This window comes from Mauremys reevesii, linkage group 7 (assembly GCF_016161935.1).
Source record: "Mauremys reevesii isolate NIE-2019 linkage group 7, ASM1616193v1, whole genome shotgun sequence".
In the NCBI taxonomy this organism is placed as follows: Eukaryota; Metazoa; Chordata; order Testudines; family Geoemydidae; genus Mauremys; species Mauremys reevesii.
In genome coordinates, this window is record NC_052629.1 from 5,205,292 (window position 1) to 5,225,720 (window position 20,429).

Here is a 20,429-nt window from a genome sequence, read left to right on the forward strand (position 1 = left end):
AGTGTCTGTTTGAAATGCAAAGGTCACATTATGAGCCTTGCAGGCATTGTTCTAAGATGGCTTCGTTCCTGTTTGCTCTCTGCAGTGCCAAATTGTCACTGTAAATAAACGTTTTTCTAATATTGTTCCTGCAGAATCACACAGCTCCCTAGGGCTGCGTAATGCTCCTACAGCAGATGCATTGGACATATGCAGCATTGTTATTGGAGCCTGTTTAGAAAACTGTGAGCAGTTTTGGTCATTCCATTTCCATGTTTTAAAAGGGCATGATGTCCTGCAGAGAGTTACAGCCATTCTTATAATCATGGCAATAAGATTAAAGCTTTCGGCTTCGCAATGCAAGTCTAGTAAAATGTTTCCAAATCCTTTTTATGTCCTTGTGTTTGACTGTTAAACTTGTTGGCAGTTATGGCTGGATCATAACGAATCATGCTGGGCTGTAGGGCCAGAAAAGAATACTTGGTTCACCTAATCTGACCCCCTTTCATTTATCAGGATTATGCACTGCCTCGTTCTCGCTATCTTATCCTCTCTTCTGTTTGAATCACCACAGTGAAAATGACTTCACTCCTGGAAATCTGTTCCACTGCTAAATTCTTCGCACTGTCTAGAATTACTTCTTAACAGCTAACCTAAACACTTCCTTCCCTAGCTTTCTGCCATTGCTCCTTTCCTGCCATCTTCCAAGGTGGTGAATAATTCCCTTTCATCATTATATATTACTCTTGAAGGTATTTATAGTCTGTGATCATGTCAGCCCTCACTCTTTTCTACGGTACACACAGCTCTCCCTATCACTCCTTCTTTGTCTTGTCCTTGACTTTCACGAGACAGATCCTGATGTTCTATTTAGGTTCTTAATACTCTGCCTTTTACCATGGTGTCTGAAGCCAATGAGACCTTTGAGTGCAATCAACTACTAATGACTTACTTCAGGGTCACACAGTGAAGTTAGGTGGGATCACTTCAGCCAGCCAGAAAAGGCAGCTTGAATTGAAGACATTATTTCCTGTTACTTTCTTCTCTTTCACACATGGGTATCTTTTGGAAACCAACACACAGAGGTGTGTGGAAATTCCAGACAAAACTAGAAATGGTCAAAACCAGAAGTTTTCATATCTTGCTGTAAATTTTCAAAAATCATCCATTTTTGTGGAAAAAGCAATTGACATTTTATAGGGTTTTCCATCAAAGCCAGGAACTTTGTGTAAAAATGGGGAAATTCTCACTCCTGAGCAAAAAACCACAATTCAGTATTTCTTTAAGGCAAACATCAGTTCATCTGGTAAACATCTGATATTTGCTGTTTTTAATTTGGAAATTTTACAGCAAATGAAACAGAAATTTGATATGTCTCAGAATGGAGTAGCAAAAATGTTCATATGAACTTCTGTGGGGAAACATTTCATTTTGATGCAGCTTTGTCAATGCAGTTTTCCTCAAGATGAGTCTAGCTTTTAGGAATCTGTAATGTTACCAATAAAGTTAACTTAATTGACTTTAAATTAGCCAGAAACCAAGTCATCTACTGTATTCTCTCAAAAGAACCAGGAACACATGGCTCATTGCACAAATGGCAAAAAGACTATGCATATTCTAGAGGAGTCATAGATGTTAGAGATGGAATTCCTCACCTGGAATACTGTGTTCAGTTCTAGTCACCCTGGCCCAGACCCTCAAAAATATTTAGGCGCCTAACTCCCATACATGGGATCTGGGCCTCTGTGGTTAAAGAGGCTATAGCAGAAATAGAAAGACAACTAAGGGATGAACAATGAGAAAAAGTAAAGGCCTGGAAATACTTCCATCTGAAGGGAGATTGAAATGACTGGGGTTGTTTACTTTAGAAAGGAGGACAATGAGCGGACGCAATAAAGGTATATAAAAAAAGTTATGCTCACCTCAAAAAAGATATACTGGCACTAGAAAAGGTTCAGAAAAGGGCAACTAAAATGATTAGGGGTTTGGAGAGGGTCCCATATGAGGAAAGATTAAAGAGGCTAGGACTCTTCAGCTTGGAAAAGAGGAGACTAAGGGGGGATATGATAGAGGTCTATAAAATCATGAGTGATGTAGAGAAAGTGGATAAGGAAAAGTTATTTACTTATTCCCATAAAACAAGAACTAGGGGTCACCAAATGAAATTAATAGGCAGCAGGTTTAAAACAAATAAAAGGAAGTTCTTTTTCACGCAGCGCACAGTCAACTTGTGGAACTCCTTACCTGAGGAGGTTGTGAAGGCTAGGACTATAACAGCGTTTAAAAGAGAACTGGATAAATTCATGGTGGTTAAGTCCATAAATGGCTATTAGCCAGGATGGGTAAGAATGGTGTCCCTAGCCTCTGTTTGTCAGAGGGTGGAGATGGATGGCAGGAGAGAGATCACTTTATCATTGCCTGTTAGGTTCCACTCCCTCTGGGGCACCTGGCATTGACCACCGTTGGTAGAAAGATACTGGGCTAGATGGACCTTTGGTCTGACCCGGTACGGCCGTTCTTATGTTTTTATGTTCTTACTGTATAGTATAGATAGGGTGAACTGATGTACCCAATTTACCTTATCTCATAGAATCATAGAACCGGAAGGGACCTCGAGAGGTCATCTATTCCAGTCCCCTGCACTCAAGGCAGGACTAAGTATTATCTAGACCATCCCTGACAGGTGTTTGTCCAACCTGCTGTTAAAAATCCCCAATGATGGAGATTCCACAACCTTCCTAGGCAATTTACTCCAGTGCTTAACCACCCTGACAGAAAGTTTTTCCTAATGTCCAACCTAAATCTCCCTTGCTGCAATTTAAGCCCATTGCTTCTTATCCTATCCTCAGAGGTTAAGAAGAACAATTTCTCATCCTCCTCCTTGTAACAACTTTTTATGTACTTGAAAACTGTTATTGTGTCCCCTCTCGGTCTTCTCTTCTCCAGACTAAACCAACCCAATTTTTTCAATCTTCCCTCATAGGTCATGTTTTCCAGACCATTAATCATTTTTGTTGCTCTTCTCTGGACTTTCTCCAATTTGTCCACATCCTTCCTGAAATGTGGCGCCCAGAAATGGACACAATACTCCAGTTGAGGCCTAATAAGTGCAGAGTAGAGCAGAAGAATTACTTCTCTTGTCTTGCTTACAACACTCCTGCTAATACATCCCAGAATTATGTGTGCTTTTTTTGCACTGTTCACTCATATTTAGCTTGTGATCCAAGATCCCTTTCGCAGTACTCATTCCTAGGCAGTCATTTCCCATTTGTATGTGTGCAGCTGATTGTTCATTCCTAAGTGGAGTACTTTGCATTTGTCCTTATTGAATTTCATCCTATTTACTTCAGACTGTTTCTCCAGTTTGTCCAGATCATTTTGAATTTTAATCCTATCCTCCAAAGCACTTAGAATCATAGAATCAGAAGGGACCAATATGATCATCTAGTCTGACCTCCTGCAAGATGCCCACTCCATTAGCAAATCCTCCTCCCCCCCACATGCTGAGCCATGCACCCCCCCCCCCCTCCGGAGGAACCAGAAGGAAAAAAAAAAGGAACAAAACCACCCTGACCCCAAATATGGCGGTCCCTCCATGCCCAGAAGAACCCCTCCATGCGCCCAAGCTCTACTCTAATACAATTCTCCAAACCAAGGTACTATTTCACCATAATTAAATTTAATTAAATATAATTAACCTATTCCTATCCTTACATACCTAAGCCCCTCATCCATCATACCATCTCCTATTATATCTTATCTCTCCATAAACTAAAGTTCCTTAGTCTTACTCTCTGTCGGTTTCCTGTTTGCCCCTGTTCTTCGTTTGTTCTGTTTCCAGTATCCCTAAGTCTAATTTCCTAGCCTAAATTTCTTAACTGACAATTCTCTTCTTTTAACTGACAATTCTCTTGTCCTTCCCCTCTGTCCAGCCTCTGGCTGTATTAATTCCTTCCTCTATAATATATTTAATTATTCTTATTATATATCCTTTATCCTCTCTCCTAAACAAAAAAACAAACCTTTCCTTTCAAGTCTCCTTTTCATATGACCTTCCCTTCATTTCCTTTATTCATTTCTCCCTTTCTTGTACCTTTTCCACTTTTCCCTTGTCAAACAAACAAACATCCAAAAATACACACACACCAAACACTCCAAATCACCAAAAACTATAACTTACCACTACCTTATCCCTTAGACCTATTACTCCTAGAAACTAATGCATAATGCAATAGCATGCATCCCATGCCACATTTCATCACATCATCTCACATCACTCCCCCCTCTCCTGGTCATCCTCATCACTCCTAGGTCCTCCTCTCCCTCTCTCCTCCTCTCCGTTACTTGCAACTGGTCTAAATAACTAATTATTAAAAAAATTATTTATAATTCCCCTATGCATATTGAATATTTTCTCTCATTAAATAATACATCCTTACTAATACTCATCATCCTCTCCTCTATCCCATCCTCCCTGGAGGATCTCCCGATCCTTTCTCTCCCAACTTGGGTCAAAACTTATCCAACCACTCTCCTACTCTTCAGGTTCTCCACCCAGGTCAAAAAAAAATAGATTGGAATAAAATTGGACCCAAAGGAAGAACACTGAACCCTCCCCCCTGACCCTCCCCCCCTCCAACCTGACAGTCTCCTCTACCCTCTCTCACTTCACCTTCTCCTTTCTCCCTATCTTCCCCCTCCTTTTTTTTTCCTTTCCAATTTAATCAAAATAACTCATAAATCAATCGCCTTACTGAATCAAACGATATATTAGATCCATAGAATTTCCTATCCCAAAAATTCATCTAAAAAATCTAAAAAATCAAAGAGTTGGTTCAGGTTGGTTGCCTCTACCATCTCGTAAATCCATGCTCCAAATCCACCCCCATCCCACTCCCGCCCTCCTCTCTCTCTCTCTTTCTTTCTTTTTTTTTTTTTTTTTTTACTACAGACAACTAACATAACAGGCTGTAAGGGCCCGGCCTTTTTTTTTCCCCTTTTGAATATAGGAACTACATTAGCTAATCTCCAGTCAGTCCAACAACAAAACGAATTTAGAGATTTATTAAAAATCATCGCTAACGGGCTAGCAATATCACTCGCTAGTTCCCTTAAAATTCTAGCAACTTGCAACCCCTCCCAGCTTGGTATTGTCCGCAAACTTTATAAGCATACTCTCTGCCATTATCTAAATCACTGATGAAGATATTGAACAGAACCGGACCCAGAACCGATCCCTGCGGGACCCCTCTCATTTTGTCCTTTCAGCATGACAATACATAATACAAGAACAAGGGGGGTGTTCAATGAGATTGAAAGAAAGCAGATTTAAAACTGATAAAAGGAAATATTTGTTCACAGAATACACATTTAAGCCTTAGGAACTCATTGCCACAAGATATCTTTGAGGCCAAGAATGTAGTAGAATTAAAAAAAGGATTGGACATTTATATGGATAAACATAACCAGAGTTATTATTTTTAATCTAAGAGTTTTGGAAGGGGTGTAAATCCTCATGCTTCAGAGCCTTTAACTACATGTGGGTTTAGGAAGAAACCTCCACAGCTTATTCCATATCTGCCTATTGCAGGGTTTTCTGCACCTTCCTCTGAATCACCTGGCACTGTCAGAGCAGCACACTGGACTACCTGCACTCCAGCAGTCATATTATATCTGACCAATATTCCTATAGAAAATACAAATCTCTCTCTCTCTCTCAGCTGCTCCACCTGTGCTTTCCCCATACTTTTCCAGCTGCCATTTCCCACACACTCCACAGGCAAGCTGTTGCTTCTGCAAGCCACCTGCTCCCAATCCATTGAGTCAAATAATCAAGTATTTTCTAGTGATATTCTTTATCTGATTTCTATGAACAGCCTTGCCCCACCCCCATGCCCTCACGCCAGGCTGTGTATGAGGAAAAAAGAGGCAGATGACTTACTCTCAATATAATGAGTGTTTTGTGTTGAAAGTGCTGTGTGTGTTGTACGTCCCCCAGTCCCTCTCCCTGCTAAAGCAGGATTATTACCTACAGTCGTTTTCTTCTCCTGTATATGTCTGGTCTAGTTTTACAAGATGCAGGAGCAATCAGAGGGGGGGCCAGGAGGGCCATTTGGCCTGGGCTTCAAGCTCAAAGGGGGCCTCAAATTTAGACACTTGTTAATTTTTTTGCATTTGATAAGTTTTGCAACTTGTTTTTATGCGCATCCCTATCAGACCAAAATGTGACACACTCTCTCAGCTTAGAGCTGCAAATTTAAGCAAGTAAGAGATGTGATTTGGTAAAAGACATCATTTTTTTGTTAGCTGATATAGATTTTGTCATATTCAAGAGTTGAAAATGTTCATAAATATTAATAAAAATATATCGGTTCTGTTGGCACAAGATTAGACAACGTGTCGTCATTTTTTATTTTTGTTATGGCTTGGGGCCTCAAAAGCTGGAGGTGGCCCGGGCCGCTCTGGACCTCTGAGAGGGCCTGCCTAGATGTTGGCATTTCTGCCGCATCTATAGGTAGTAGTGAGAAAATGATGAAAGGGTGAATTAAGAGCAATTTGGATCCGCGTCTAGACTAGCAAAGGGGCTGAGTTACAGTTCTGATTAGAATCAAAACTTTTCCAACGTTTGGGGATTTGGTTCAGACCCAGGACAATAACAGATGTAAGAAACCAAGTCTGGACACAGATTTGAACTACCACAATGTGTGGAAAGAGCGGGGTCCAGGTCTGATGATCTGTTACTGTCTAGATTAGAGATGGTGCAGAAGTATAGTTTTGCCCACAGTAATTTTTATGACTCTGTGGTACTCCTAAAAGACACCATTGTGGCCAATTAAACTACCCAAGGAGTTTCATTTCATATTTGATGCTTACTTCCATGTAGCCCATACAGTCTGAAGGTTACAGAATTTATTATTGGCATTTAGTTGTGTGTAATTTATGAAACAAACGGACACAGCAGGATGGCATTGTTAACACATGAGTTAACGTTGCTTTGGTTGTGTTTCTCACGTACCGTCAAATAATCAATTTATTTCTGTTGACATTCTGTATCTTATTTCTATGGACCCTTCAATCAGTGTACATATACACCGTATTGTGCATGTGGAGAAGGAAGCCGATGACTTGTTCTTGATATAATGATTGTTTTGTGTTCAAACTGCTGCATGCTTTGTATGTTATGAAGAAACAAAGATGAATCCATTCGTGAACCAATAAAGCTACTGCAGTGACCAGGCCAATTAATTTATAAACTGTCTGTTCGGAGCCTTGGCTAGATATGCACATAATCCCTGTCCTGCTTCATGCACCTCTTAGCTCCCGTGCTCCACCATAACCATTAGCTCCTCATTCCTGAATGACAGTGTAAAAATGGGATCTCACCTAAGGTTGCAGCTGGTGAAGCATTGGGAAGGAAGAGGAGGGTGGAAGGATGTTGGTTGGTGCAGGAGACCAGCTGGGTTGGCAGTAGGAGGTTGCTGGAACATGGCATTGCAGCGTGTGAGTGGGGAGAGAGACAGCGAGCAAGGTGCAGGAGGAGGCTGGATACAACAGCATCTTGGGAGCAAATAGAGGGGAGGGACTGGTGGGGCTGCAGTTGGAAGGTCGGGGTGGCGGGACAGGTCAGGTTTAGGTGCATCTTGGTGGTGGCTGGGCAGGGAAGCAGTCGGGAAGTGGGGACTACCAGCCATCTGTGCATGGATTCACCTGAATGGCTTGCAGTTGCACGTGCACATTTGCAGGTAAATTTTCGGAACTGAGTTTTGACCTCTGTTTCTGAAAACGTGTCCCTGAAACTTTCCACACACTCCCATGCTGAGCTGCCTTCCCCGTGTCATGCTCTGCATCATCAGTCTATCTAGAGGGCAGCCGTCTATATGGTGTGAGACTTTTATTATGTTCAAGACACCGTAGAAAGAGTTTTTAGTGCTTTACAGTGTAGGCATTTAGACTAGCTCTCATCTCACACTGCAGTTCCCGCTAACGTAGCCTTGTGGTTTGGCTCTGAGAGATTCCCATTATTACTCAGATCAGATTTAAAGTGTCGCTTTTTTTAAATGCTGTCTCAGACTCCCTAGGTGGGCCCTTTCCGGCTTCTTCTCACCGATGCCACCACAAGCAGAAGCATTGTCTGCCCATCACGCAGTGCGGAACGTTGTCGATCAGCCCGCTGCTTTTCCATCCCCACGCCAAGGGGTCTCAGATCATCATGGACACGGCACAGAAGGCAGTGAAGCGGCAGGCCAGCTTCTGCAACGCCATTACCTTCAGCAATAGGCCTATCGTGATCTACGAGCAGGTCAGGTTAAAGGTGAGTAAATGACTCCTCCCTCGTTGCCATTGTAACGGCCTCAAGTGCTAGCAGGAAAGACTAGGGGTAAAATATTAGTGAGTTAGAGCAGAACCTGTATATAACATAGTTCCCAGAGAAGCATAGATGGGAGTCTTGGGTGAGGGAAGTATGGCTCATGGTAGTGGGTGTATATCAACGCTGAGAGAGTTTGCCCATTGGAGCATCTTAGTTCTAGTACCAGACCTCTTCACACAATTTACAGTCAACCTGTGGAACTCTTTGCCACAGGATGTTGTGAAGACTATAACAGGGTTCAAAAAAGAACTAGATAAGTTCATGGAGGATAGGTCCATTAATAGCTATTAGCCAGGATGGGCAGGGATGGCGTCCCTAGCCTCTGTTTGCTAGAAGCTGGGAATGGACGACAGAGGATGAATCACTCGATGATTCCCTGTTTTGTTCATTCCCTCTGGGTCACCTGGCATTGGCCCCTGTTGGAAGACAGGATACTGGGCTAGATGGACCTTTGGTCTGACCCACTATGACCGTTCTTTTGTTCCTCTGTTTTCCATCCCTTTCCTGGAACGCAGAGTCCTAGGCTCTTGGTCTGACAGACCTTGTGCCTGTGCCATCCTGGTGCTTTATTAGTATTATTTGTATTATCATTGTGTGTAGGAACCCTAGTCACAGACCAGGACCCTACTTCTCTAGGTGCTGTGCAGATGCAGAACAAAAAGACAGTCCCTGCCCCAAAGAACTTACAGTGTGACCAGAGAAAGGTATAGCTAGACGGAGCAATACAAAGAAATAATGAGATAATACCGGTCAGCATGACAGGCAGTGCTGTCAGTGCACCAGCAGCCTAGCTCTAGTCTAGGTTTATTTTTTTGTAGGCATCGCAGCAAAGGAGAGTTTTAAGGAGGGATTTCACAGAGGGGAATATGGTCGCTTTGCCGATGTTTTCAGGGAGCTCCTCCCAAGCATGAGGGGCAGCGTGTGAGAGAGCACAAAGATGCTTGCTTGAAAATGTAACTAGTGGGCAATGGAGACTGGCACCATGGGCTGGTCAGAGGCAGGAGTGGACATCTCACTGGCTCATGAGAGATAAGTAGGATGGGGCTAGGTCCTGAAGGGCCTGGAAGTGAAGACAAGCAGCTTGTGTTTGATGTGATACAGAAAGGGGAGCCACTACAGGGATGCAAAGAGAAGGGTCACAGGGTCAGAGTGATGGGCCAGGAGAATGATCTTTGCAGCAGTGGGGACATGAGCAGGCCAGGATTGCATCTGTCAAGATCAGAGAAGATGAGGTTGCAGAAATCCCTCTTCCTCACTGGCATCAGACTGATTCACTTCCTTTGTGGCATGTGCACTGAAAGGTGACACAGAGTGCTGCTAAGGGCTTCTCCTGGAGGGCACCACTTCTCCTGGCCAGACATCCCTTTGCACCAAAGCCTTCAGACAAACCGCATGCAGCCTGACTTGTAGATCACATGCTCTGCCTTGTATTGAGAGCTGAAGGGGTTTAGCTATGGCTCTTTAGGGGCTGAACCACCTTTAGGGCACATCCAAAGGCTCGGAGGTTCTTCCTTTCAATTCAGATAAGACCTTAAAATATCTCTGAAATATGCAAAGCTTTTGGGTCTGCAAATGTGGAGCCTGAACTTGGAGCTGAGTGCTTCCTGAGAGGTGCCAAGCTTCCTGGGCTGGTCTGAAGGTAGTGGGTTATCTCAATTGATTGTTCACAGTCATTCCCATTGAATTCAGTAGGTAATGACAGCACTCAACACCTCTCTGGCTCGGGCCCTTGGGTGGAAAAATCCCTCACACAGGCTTCTATTCATTTTCTGTTTGGTTCTTCCTGCTTCCATGCAGGCTGGAAATGCAGCAGGACTGATCTAGTTACATGGCATTTTTGGCCGGAAGCTGGGAAATGCAGAGACGAGTGACCCTGACAAATTATGAGATGGTTGGGATGGGAGATGAAAGTTAACTATTTTGTTTTTGAAAAACCTCACCAAAGGTTTGCATTTTAGGCAAAGATTATGGGTCATTTCTATGTTCTGAACCACTTCTCCTGTCCCTACTCAGGAAGCTCGATGTTTGTATTTGACCATGTATATTAGGATTTTATCTTCCATAACACACATGAAGCATTGGCGGGCAGGACTTTCATCTGTGCACTAGGGATTTATGAGCAGAGCTTCCACTGAAACTAATGGGAATTTTGCACATGAATAATCAACAAGCATAAGCAGAAAAAGTGCCTTGGGGATTGACATAAATCTGAAGAATGCCTTTGCCTTTCTGTGTCTATTTTCTGCTGAGTCCATTTCCAGCAGTCTTTTTTTCCTTTCCTTCCCCAAACTGTCATCTCTAAGCTTTTGTGTTTTCTATGTCAGATTCTCACCAACTTCTTTTCTATGCATCCAATCCCGCAGCTCATGTTCAGGCATAACTCCCACTACAGGACTGAGTCAAGGACTGTGGGATTTGACCCTGTTTGCCAGATGTCATTTCAGAATCAATCCTACACCCTTCTCTGCTCCTCTAAGTCTTCTAAGAAGCCCACTAGGCAGTGAATCCAGAGATGTTCAGCAGGCCAGAGTGCCGGCAAGTGGAGATGTCCAGTGTGATGTGGATCTGTGTTCTGATGGAGCTTCTTGGAGGTGGAATCCCAGGCAGTGGGTGTGGCTGGGGCCAGAGTCAGTGGATCTGTGGAGGTGGGATGTAGGAAGCAGCGGCCCCAGACTGCAATAGCAGTCATGGAACAATGAAGCTACTGCTTTAAGTCCAGGCATGGCAGATGCCTGTTCCCTCCCCATCCCACGCCCTGTGGACCTTCCCAGCCTGTCAAATAGGAATGTTTGCTGAGTACAGGATTTGGCCCGTCATTAATCATTGCGGTTTTTTTAAACAAAAATTAATGTGTTTGGGTGTCCAGCTATGCAAATGCTTGGCAGGGTTTACACTAGATTTTAATCCTGATATAGTCCACCTGTGTTGGCAACTATTTATTTGTAGGGGCTGATGACTACAAGGGGACGTACTCCCCATATCGCCATATGAATAGTTACTTGTGTAGCATGTGATTAGTATAAAATATTGGCCAGAGACGGCAGAGCAAGTTGTACAATGAGGCCGTATTTATCTAGGTCCCAGGAGGATTTAGGATTTGCAGTGAAATTACTACAATAAATAATCCCAGTTTTTCAGTGATGAATGGACTTCTGTCATTTCCATTTTATATATTTAATGTCATTAAATATGCTTTATTGCATTTTGCTGCATCCAAATCAGCTACCGTAGGGCTGTGATGTCATCCCATCTGAGAAGCAAACCGCCAGATCGTTTTTTACGTAGCTGGGATACCTCTTGGGAAAGCCTTAAGGTGCTGTCGGAAGTAGTGATGGTTTTTCAGTAGGCAGCACTCGGCACCCTGAGTCAAGAAAGAATCAATGCCCTAGCACAGTGCTACGGGCTGCTGGAGGTGCCGTCTTTCATATGGGATCCTCTCACCAGAAAAGATTTTTTGGTGCTTCTGCCGAGAGTAGGTTTGCTAGGCAGAATGTAATTACCCCAGAAATGGAATTGAGTTCGTGCGCCAGGGCTAATTATATTCCCCCTTTAGTTTTAACTTGATACAGTCTGTTTTACGTTATGTCTTAACCTTTTCTGCAGTGTTGCTGTGTGCTGTTATGCAGATGCCATGTCCTACCCCAGAGGTGGCAACATTTTTAGTGGTGGATTAAATTATTCTAGAACATACAGGACCCAATCCAGTGGGAGCTGAGAGCGCTCAGAACCATGCAGGAGGCCTTCAGCATGGCACGGCATGGAGCTCGTAGCCTGTAAAGTGCTGTTGGAATACAAGATGTTCTTATTGCTGTTATCTTTGCAGATAACAAAGAAGCAGTGTTGCTGGAGTGGGGCTCTCCGACTCGGATTTACTTCCAAGGATCCCTCCCGGATTAATCCTGACACATTGCCAAAGTACGCTTGCCCGGACTTGGTTTCCCAGAGTGGATTCTGGGCCAAGGCCCTGCCAGAAGAGTTTGCAAATGAAGGAAACATCATAGCATTCTGGGTGGACAAAAAGGGCCGGGTGTTTTATCGGGTCAATGACTCTGCTGCGATGTTGTTCTTCAGCGGGGTGAGGATCACGGAACCCCTGTGGGCTTTGATTGACGTATACGGACTCACCCGTGGGGTGCAGCTATTAGGTAGGTGCCTTTCTGAAAGTGCTATTTCTTGACTTGAGTGCTTAGAGTCTATGTACCTATGTTCTACAGCTAAAAAATGAGGCTGGACAAATCCCAATGATAAATTAGCCAGGTACTGTCTGTCCAGTAGATTAAAAAAAAATCCCACTCACTTCACCAAGTCTGCTGCTGAGAAAGTAAAAGGTTGTTAAATTCCATCAGGGTACACCTTACAATCTGAACCCATAATAATTAGTGTGTTTAAAGCTAAGCAAACATTTATTATAGGAGTGGGAGGGTGGGAAACAATAAATCACTAGAAACTGTCAGTAAATAAAGGAATTTCTGCCAAGAGAACTTGCACCAATGAAACTACTTCGGTTCATGTGCTGCAGTGTGGAATGTACCTTATAAAACATCCTCTATCTTATTTGCTTTCCCAGTTGTGGGGTGGGGAAATGCATTTTATTGCTACTGTGTAATTCCTTCTCTGATGGCATTACCATGATTCTTTGGGTGGGTAAGTGGGAGATTTATAGCTTATGCTCCAGCCACATATTCTGGGATAAGCAGCTGTTATGTAGTGGAAAACATCATTTTCAAAATATTAGCTCAAAGGAACTGGATCCATCCTCTGGACCCAAAAGATTGGAACATGATTGGGGGTGTGGTATGAGAGGTGCCGAGCAACCTCATCTCTGAATGAATCCAGTGAGAATTGTGGAAGTTTGGCCCCCTCACAGGAGGCGATCAGGCTCCAAGTTTGCAGACCTAAGAGCTCTGGACATCCCAGCTTTGAGAGTCTTTTCTGAACAGAATGGAAGTACCTCCAAGGGTCTTGTTTCAAGAGGGAGCTAGGTTAGTGGGGAACCAAAGACTCAGCAATGGAGGCCAAAGGGCATAGCAGAGAAACAGACACTAGCGCCTCAGCTTATAATGCTGGCTGCTTGGACTTTGCTTTCATTAGGAAAAGCATTGTGTTCTTTATCTGTGTTAACTAACCTGTGGGAACTAACATGAGGTAAAATTCGAACAAAGACAGAGCGTTTGTAGTTTTAACACAAGTTAGCAGGTTGAGAAGCCTAGGGTTTGCCCTGCTAACTTGTGGAAAATTACAAACTGCCTCCACTGGGATTTTACCTTGTGTTAGTTACCTTGTGTTAGCTAATATGTGGTAAGAACATGCCCTTGCTGCTAGTGAAGACACCCTGTTTCTGACAGCTCTGCCTGCTTCCTGCATTACTTGTTGCTACTAAATCAGGGTGGCAATACTGGCTGTAGTGATGTACCATAGTATGGAAGCTAATACTGAATTCAAGATGCAAAGGGCTTGTCTGCACAGTGGGGTAATGCGCTTTATGGGGATTACTAAAGTGCACTAACGTGTTACACCTTGATTGGTCTGTGTAGTAGACCCTGTTGGTGTGCACTAAAAGTTCCCTAGTGCACTTGAATGTAGTGCTGTTTCAAACAGCACCAACAGTGTCTACACCCACCTTATCCCGCCATGTAGACAAACCTAAAGAAACTCATAGCTCTAGAATCAAACTATGTGCACCATCTCCTTAAAAATAAAAAAAACCCAAACCCTCAGACTGCACAAGCATGATGCATTAAGGCATCTCTAGGCAGCACTTCGCTTTGCCTCAAGAGTAGAAGGATTTATCATTTGTTGTGAATCTGCTTGTTCACCTGGGCCAAGAAAGCGGTGAGTGGATCTGGAGATGCATAAAGTTGTCAGCATTAGTCTTGGGGCTGAGGGTTCAGATACGAGATAGTTTTCGAAGTGGCACCAAAATCTCACAAGCTGTTCACTTGAGATTTTGTCCCCCAAGATGCCATCCCGGAGTGGATGTTTGCTAAGGTCAGCCACATCCCTCACTCCAAGCTAGACATTTGTTTTCAAAATACCCAGAGTGATGATCTCACATTCTGTGTTTCCCCTGTATTCTGCCTTACCCTTTTCACTGTCTCTTTTGCCTTTGAATGCCCTCAGTACTGAGAGCTAAGTGGCAGCAACATTCAACTGAAGGCGGGCCTTGCCTTTGCCAGCCAGTGATCCATCCCCGGTGGGGCCGGCTTTGCTGTGCATGTGCCTCCAAGATTCTAATTCAGGCTTTTGCTGACACAAACCCTTCGAATGAAACAGGCTGCTTCCGAGTTTATACAGTTGGCTCAGTGCTCAGAAATATATTTATAGCACGTTGCAGCAGACTTCAGCGGGCTTTAATCCCAACAACTGTGCCGAAGCATCTGAGTCTTGATTCCCCACTGTGCAGCACTAGACTGCATGCAGCACCTAAAGTCTTACAACTACCATCTCTGTATACCCACTGCAGATCTTACATGCTTATTTTAATACAGGCATCTACACACATACTACAGGCCAAACTTCTCCAAAGTTCAAGGGAGCTGAGATATGGAGCTTTTGATTTTGAGACTCAGGTCTATCTTTAATATGACCTAGCCACAAATAGAAGGGCAAATCCAGCCGCCAGTGTCTCACAGAGGTCCCACTGGATTTAGTGGAAGCCAGGTGTGTACATTGAAGGGAAGAAATTGGCCTGTAAGATACTTGTGGACTTTAAGGTCAGAAGGGACCATCATGATCATCTAGTCTGACCTCCTGCACAGTGCAGGCAACAGTGTCTCACCCACCCACTCCTGTAACAGACCCCTAACCTCTGGCTGAATTACTGAAGTCCTCAAACAATGGTTTAAAGACTTCAAGTTACAGAGAGTTCACCATTTACACTAGTTTAAACCTCCAAGTGACCCAGGCCTCATGCTTCTGAGGAAGGTGAAAACCCCCCAGGGTATCTGCCAGTCTGACCTGGAGGAAATTCCTTCCTGATCCCAAATCAATTACTTTTTTCCAAAAAGAATATTTTCTGTAGAATACCTTCGTCAGTGTGCCTCAGGGCAGGTAGAAGACCTACCCCATTATTTGTTATGTTGGAATTTATATTGCCAGTTAAGGTCAATATGGCTCTGCATATTTTCATCCCAGATGCCTTTTTCTATGACCTCTCAAAAAACAGCATATTTGTTAGGAACTGACAGTGTATCTGTGAGCTGAGCAGTTGCCCTATTTGCGTGGCCAGCCAGTAATATAAGGAAAAGCCAGTGGTGCAGTGGTTATATATGATTAATAGTTTATATTTTTAATCCTTCTTTATATGTCTTTTAACATTTTATAATTTTGGATTTAGTTTTCTGTTTTATTGTAATGCATTTTGGTTTTGCACATGGGTGTAAAGCTAAGTCGCTACTAAATAACAGCTGACTGTTGTAGAACTGCAATAGAATTACGGATGATGCAGGTAAACGACCAGAAGCATAGCCCTGAGAGTGCAATAACTGATGTTCTGTCGCTATGTGGCCTCAGAAAGAGGATTCCATTCCACCCCAAGCATGGCAGAATTCCCTGTACAGGGGAGAGGATTTGGCCAACAGTGTTTCCAGCCCAGCCAAAACCAGGATGTACTTGAGAGCACCTTTCCCAGGGATAATCTAACTTTACCAAGACTAGCTTTTAACATCTGAGCAGCACTGGTCTGTTTTCACACCGTGCCACCACCACCGTATCTGAATGACTGTTTTTCATTTTCAGTCAGATGCCTTCTTATTTATCATCAATTTGCCAGATAAATATTGCTTCCCCCCCCCCCCCCCAGGATGGAATTTAACCTGCAAAATTGCACTTGCCCAATGCTCTGGTTAGGAACAAATCAGTCCTGCATCAGTGTGAGGTCCCAGCTTTGCAGTGGAACGCACAACATTTGCTTCCACCCCCAGAGAGTTACAAGTAATGTTGTTGTTATTTATTTATATTACAGTAGTGGCCCAACCAAAATTGGATCCCCAGCATGTTAGGCCCTGCACACACACGCAGTGAGACAGTCCCCGCTCGAAAGGGTCACACATCTAAATAGATAAGACAGCTGAGAGGCGGCAGGTTAACGGAAGCACAGAGAGGTGAAATGACTTGCTGGAGCTCACACAACAGGTTTGTAGAGCAGGCATTACAACCGACTGTGTCCCTCTAGGGCTGCCAGCCTTCCATCACTCCCTCTACCAGAATGTCCTCTCCAAGCACATCACACCAGGACAAACATCTACAACTAACCCTGCTAGGAGATGGTAGTTCGGTAAAGATGTGTAGTACAGGGAGTACTGAGGGAGACAGCGTTAAGGCTGCAGTATATGGTAGCTAGGGTCACGGTAAAGTGTGTGTCTGTGGATGAAAGAGAAAAGGTCACAACTTTTCATTTCCTTGGTCTTGTGCGTTTGAGTCAGGTATGTTATGTCTGTAGCAATCCTAGCTGCTTCAAACCCATTTTCTTTATATTACTGTATTTAGATATGTGTACTGGCATATGCACTTATATAAAAGTGTGATTGTATATGTATTCTTCTAGCATTATCTATAGCTAGAAGCAAGTGCTGTGTGTCACATTATTTGGGAATCACAGCACTGGAAAGGAGAAAAGATCCTTGTAACCGGTTTCTGTTAGCAGCTATAAACAGAGGGGCATTAGCACCCTGGTCACTTCAATAACACAGGGCACTGGCTATAGTTAGAGTAGGCAGGAGCGAGGCCGTCTGAATGGATTTGAAGGGTTAGTGGGGATCAGCTGCACCTGTAGGGAATTTGACACGTTAATGAGGTAATTAGCTCACCAGCTGACTAGCTAGGAGAAGAATGCAAGTAGTATAAAAGGCTGAGCCAGGGAGCAGGAAGAAGGCCCGGTCTATCTGCTGCTACATTGTGTGAGTGGAAGCAAGAAATAATAATAATTAATGAAGATGCTTGTGAAGGTAGCTGATAGTGCACATGTGTTGTTTAATCACCAGGAGGGCTTACCAGCCAAGATGCCTGGGGCTGGAGGAGGAACCTGCTTACAATCCTATTTTGCACTTTCTACCTATGTATGTTCACAAGGTATAAAACCTTAAAATTTGAACTGGTCTGTGATGGAAAGTTGCCCATTGTGGGCCTCAGACCACTGTAAATTTATGGAGGGGAGTTAGTCATTTTGTAAGAGGAAGGGAAACATTTTTTTTTTTAATTGCAGGCTAACTTTCAAACAAATTAATTCCAGTTGTAGCAAATTGCTCCAGGATTTGGGATGTTAGAATAAATCCTGAGTGAGATGGATTAATGAGTGCAATGGAGGTGACATGGTTAAAGTTGCATGATAAATGTAATCTATTACATGGGTCTGCAATTTTATCACATGGGTATCACTAACATATATAGGTGGTGTGTGTGACTGTAAAACACATTTTCTTTCTTCAGCACCCCCAGGAATCTGTTTCTGTTAATATCCTAACAGACAAATCATTGCTCTTCCTAAGTTGGCTCACAATAAACAAGGTATTTGGCTAATCGAACATAAATGCAGTATATTTTTATAGTGTACTATGTAAAAAAAGAGCCATGAATAATTTAACTTCCCTGAAGATTGTGGCAATCTCATATAAAAAAATGTGTTTAACTGGAGTCCTAGCTAATGAAAGGAAAATATACACCACCTGCAAACAGTCAATTGTTAGTATTGTTCTGCATCTGCTAAGGAGATAGAGAATTTAAATTGCTCATAAAGTTTTGTCTGTACGCAGTTGTCTCTATGACAGCTCCAGGAAGTTCTCTAACATGGTTTAAAATGTGACCCCAGTTTAATAAATAACTCATCTGTTCCTGTTTTAATCAAACTCACTTTACATGAAGGCCTCTGGAGGGATGTCAGTTGTCTGTGATGGGTGTCCAGAGTTTCACCTGACGGCCAGTGCCTTCAGTATCCTAAAACTTATCTGCTCTCTCTCTGTTTGCGTATGAGATACGACCCCTGGAGGCTGTTGCTTCAAACAGGCCAGGGTTCGGTTGTGCTGCTGCTCATTACTGTCTCTGTGAATGCCTGGGGTTTCAGTTTCCATTAGTTTTGAATGCAGCCATTTTTATTGAGGACCATCTTTGTGGCTATGTGACAGAGTGCTGGGCATCAGCCACTGTGCCAGCACTCTGATCACATACCAAATTGATAGATTGGAGATGGGTGGGAGAGAGCTACGAGGCTAATTAACCCATTAGCCCAGAAAGTAGAAAAGGCACAAGAAGGAACAGGTTGGTGGGCTTTTGAGAGCTGGAGCCAGGAGAGATCTAAGGAGTCCGTGCTAGTGGAAATACAGAGCTGCACAAGTTTGTAAGGGTGGTAGAAAGAACACTGTAAATAAATTGCACCAAGTGTTTGACCAGAAGATGTTCTCAGAGTGGTGTGTGGCTAGAAAACAGATGGGAGCAGGACGATGGCTTGTCAGCCTAGCACTGTGCAATACTTACAGAAAGATAAGTCTGGTCTCTGCTCCAATGAGCTTACAATCCAAGTGCCTGATCCTGCATGTCTTCTGTGTGTACTGCTCACATTGGCTTCAATGAGAGCTCTGCTATTGAGAGGTTCTAAGGTTTGCCTTCAGTTGGATAGGTTAGAACATTTCAGATGCAGAATACACTGAGGTCTCCAATGGACCAACACTATTGACTTTAATGGATGTAGGGTAAGGCGCTGAATGACTGAGTGGTGTAGAGATTACAGGGATTGTCTTTATTTAGGGCCATATTCTGCCCTTTTCACTTAGCAAATATTCCCATTGCTTTCAATGGAACTACTCCTGGGGTAAGCTAAGGTGGTGTTAAATGTGAGAAAGTGTGACAGGATCTGGCACATAATGAATTGTAGACAGAGTTTTTAGTAAATGAGCATACCCCTGTAATGCATTCAACACAAATATTGCGTGGTGGTGGGATATAGGAACCTGGAAGTGAAGCTGACTGGTCTGTTTTACCTGTCCGAATTGAGAGAAATGCAGAAATTAACCAAGCAGCATAACTGGTGGAAAAATAAATTCAGCGTTTTAAAACTCTCTCAGCTCAGAAAATCTGAGGTGTTGTCTTACATGAGAAAAATGTTGTCTTTTTTAAATAAGATTTTTAACTTTGTCTCAAAGTACAAGGAAATATGAGTGTGCTTAGTAGTTCAGAGATTCTGATGCAATGTTCATGGACACTAGAATGAGAACCGAGAGAGGTCTTCATGTTTCATAACTTCTGAGTGGTGTGGCTATTATTTCAAGGAAGGAGGATTGTTTTTAACCCTGGTCTACATGTAAAGTTAAACGTTTTGGGTAATGGGGTGACTTTTTTTAACTAAAATAGTTGTAATGGTTAAAACACTAGTGTGGACACAGTTATACCGATATAAAGGCGCCTTATACCAGTTAGCTAATTCCCCTTGTTGTACTGGAATAAGCTGTACCAGTATGCACATTTTTATACTGGAATAACTGTGTCCATGTGGGGCGGTTGTACTGCTTAACTATACTGGTATAGTTAAGCAGTACAACACATTTCTAGTGTAGATAAGACCTTAGAAAATGAGAGGGAATATAATGCTGGAAGGGGACATGTATCTAGCAGATACTGGCTACTAAAGAGAGATTACAAAGAGTTACTTTCTTTAGCAGAGAATTTAGTGTTTTGAATTGAACCATAAGAGTGATGCTGAATATTAGGATAAGATTTCTACCACTGTTAAGGAGAAAAATACATCTTCCTAACTGATTATGTAATGTACAATTTAGTCTATTTCCTTTTGGACTACATGATTCCTATTAGAGTTACACATTGTATGTGGAATTATATATAAAAGGGTTGAGAGTGAATATTCCTGTATAGGAATTAATCTTTGCAATCTACCTTAATAGGCCACGCACTATTTAGCAAAGAAGTTTAACCTCTGCAGCAAGGGAGATCTAAGTTAGATATTAGGATAATTAAACCCAGGTCATGGAATCCCCATCCTTGGAAGTTTTTAAGAGCATATTAGACAAATGCCTGTCAGGGATGGATCTAAGGGCTGGTTTACACTGCCACCTAAGTCTATGTAACTTACGTCACT

At 42.9% G+C, this 20,429-nt stretch overlaps 1 protein-coding gene across 8 annotated transcripts in view; it reads left to right on the plus strand.

Moving 5' to 3' along the window:
* The window catches only part of NEURL1 (neuralized E3 ubiquitin protein ligase 1), a 280,255-nt gene that overhangs the window by 186,227 nt on the left and 73,599 nt on the right, over positions 1-20,429 (plus strand). For all 8 annotated transcript variants that reach the window (XM_039481705.1, XM_039481704.1, XM_039481700.1 and 5 more), the window contains 2 exons: positions 8,049-8,290; positions 12,171-12,492. In XM_039481705.1, coding sequence (XP_039337639.1) covers positions 8,189-8,290; positions 12,171-12,492 — 424 coding nt within the window. In that variant the 5' untranslated portion in view covers positions 8,049-8,188. The remainder of the gene's footprint in view (positions 1-8,048; positions 8,291-12,170; positions 12,493-20,429) is intronic.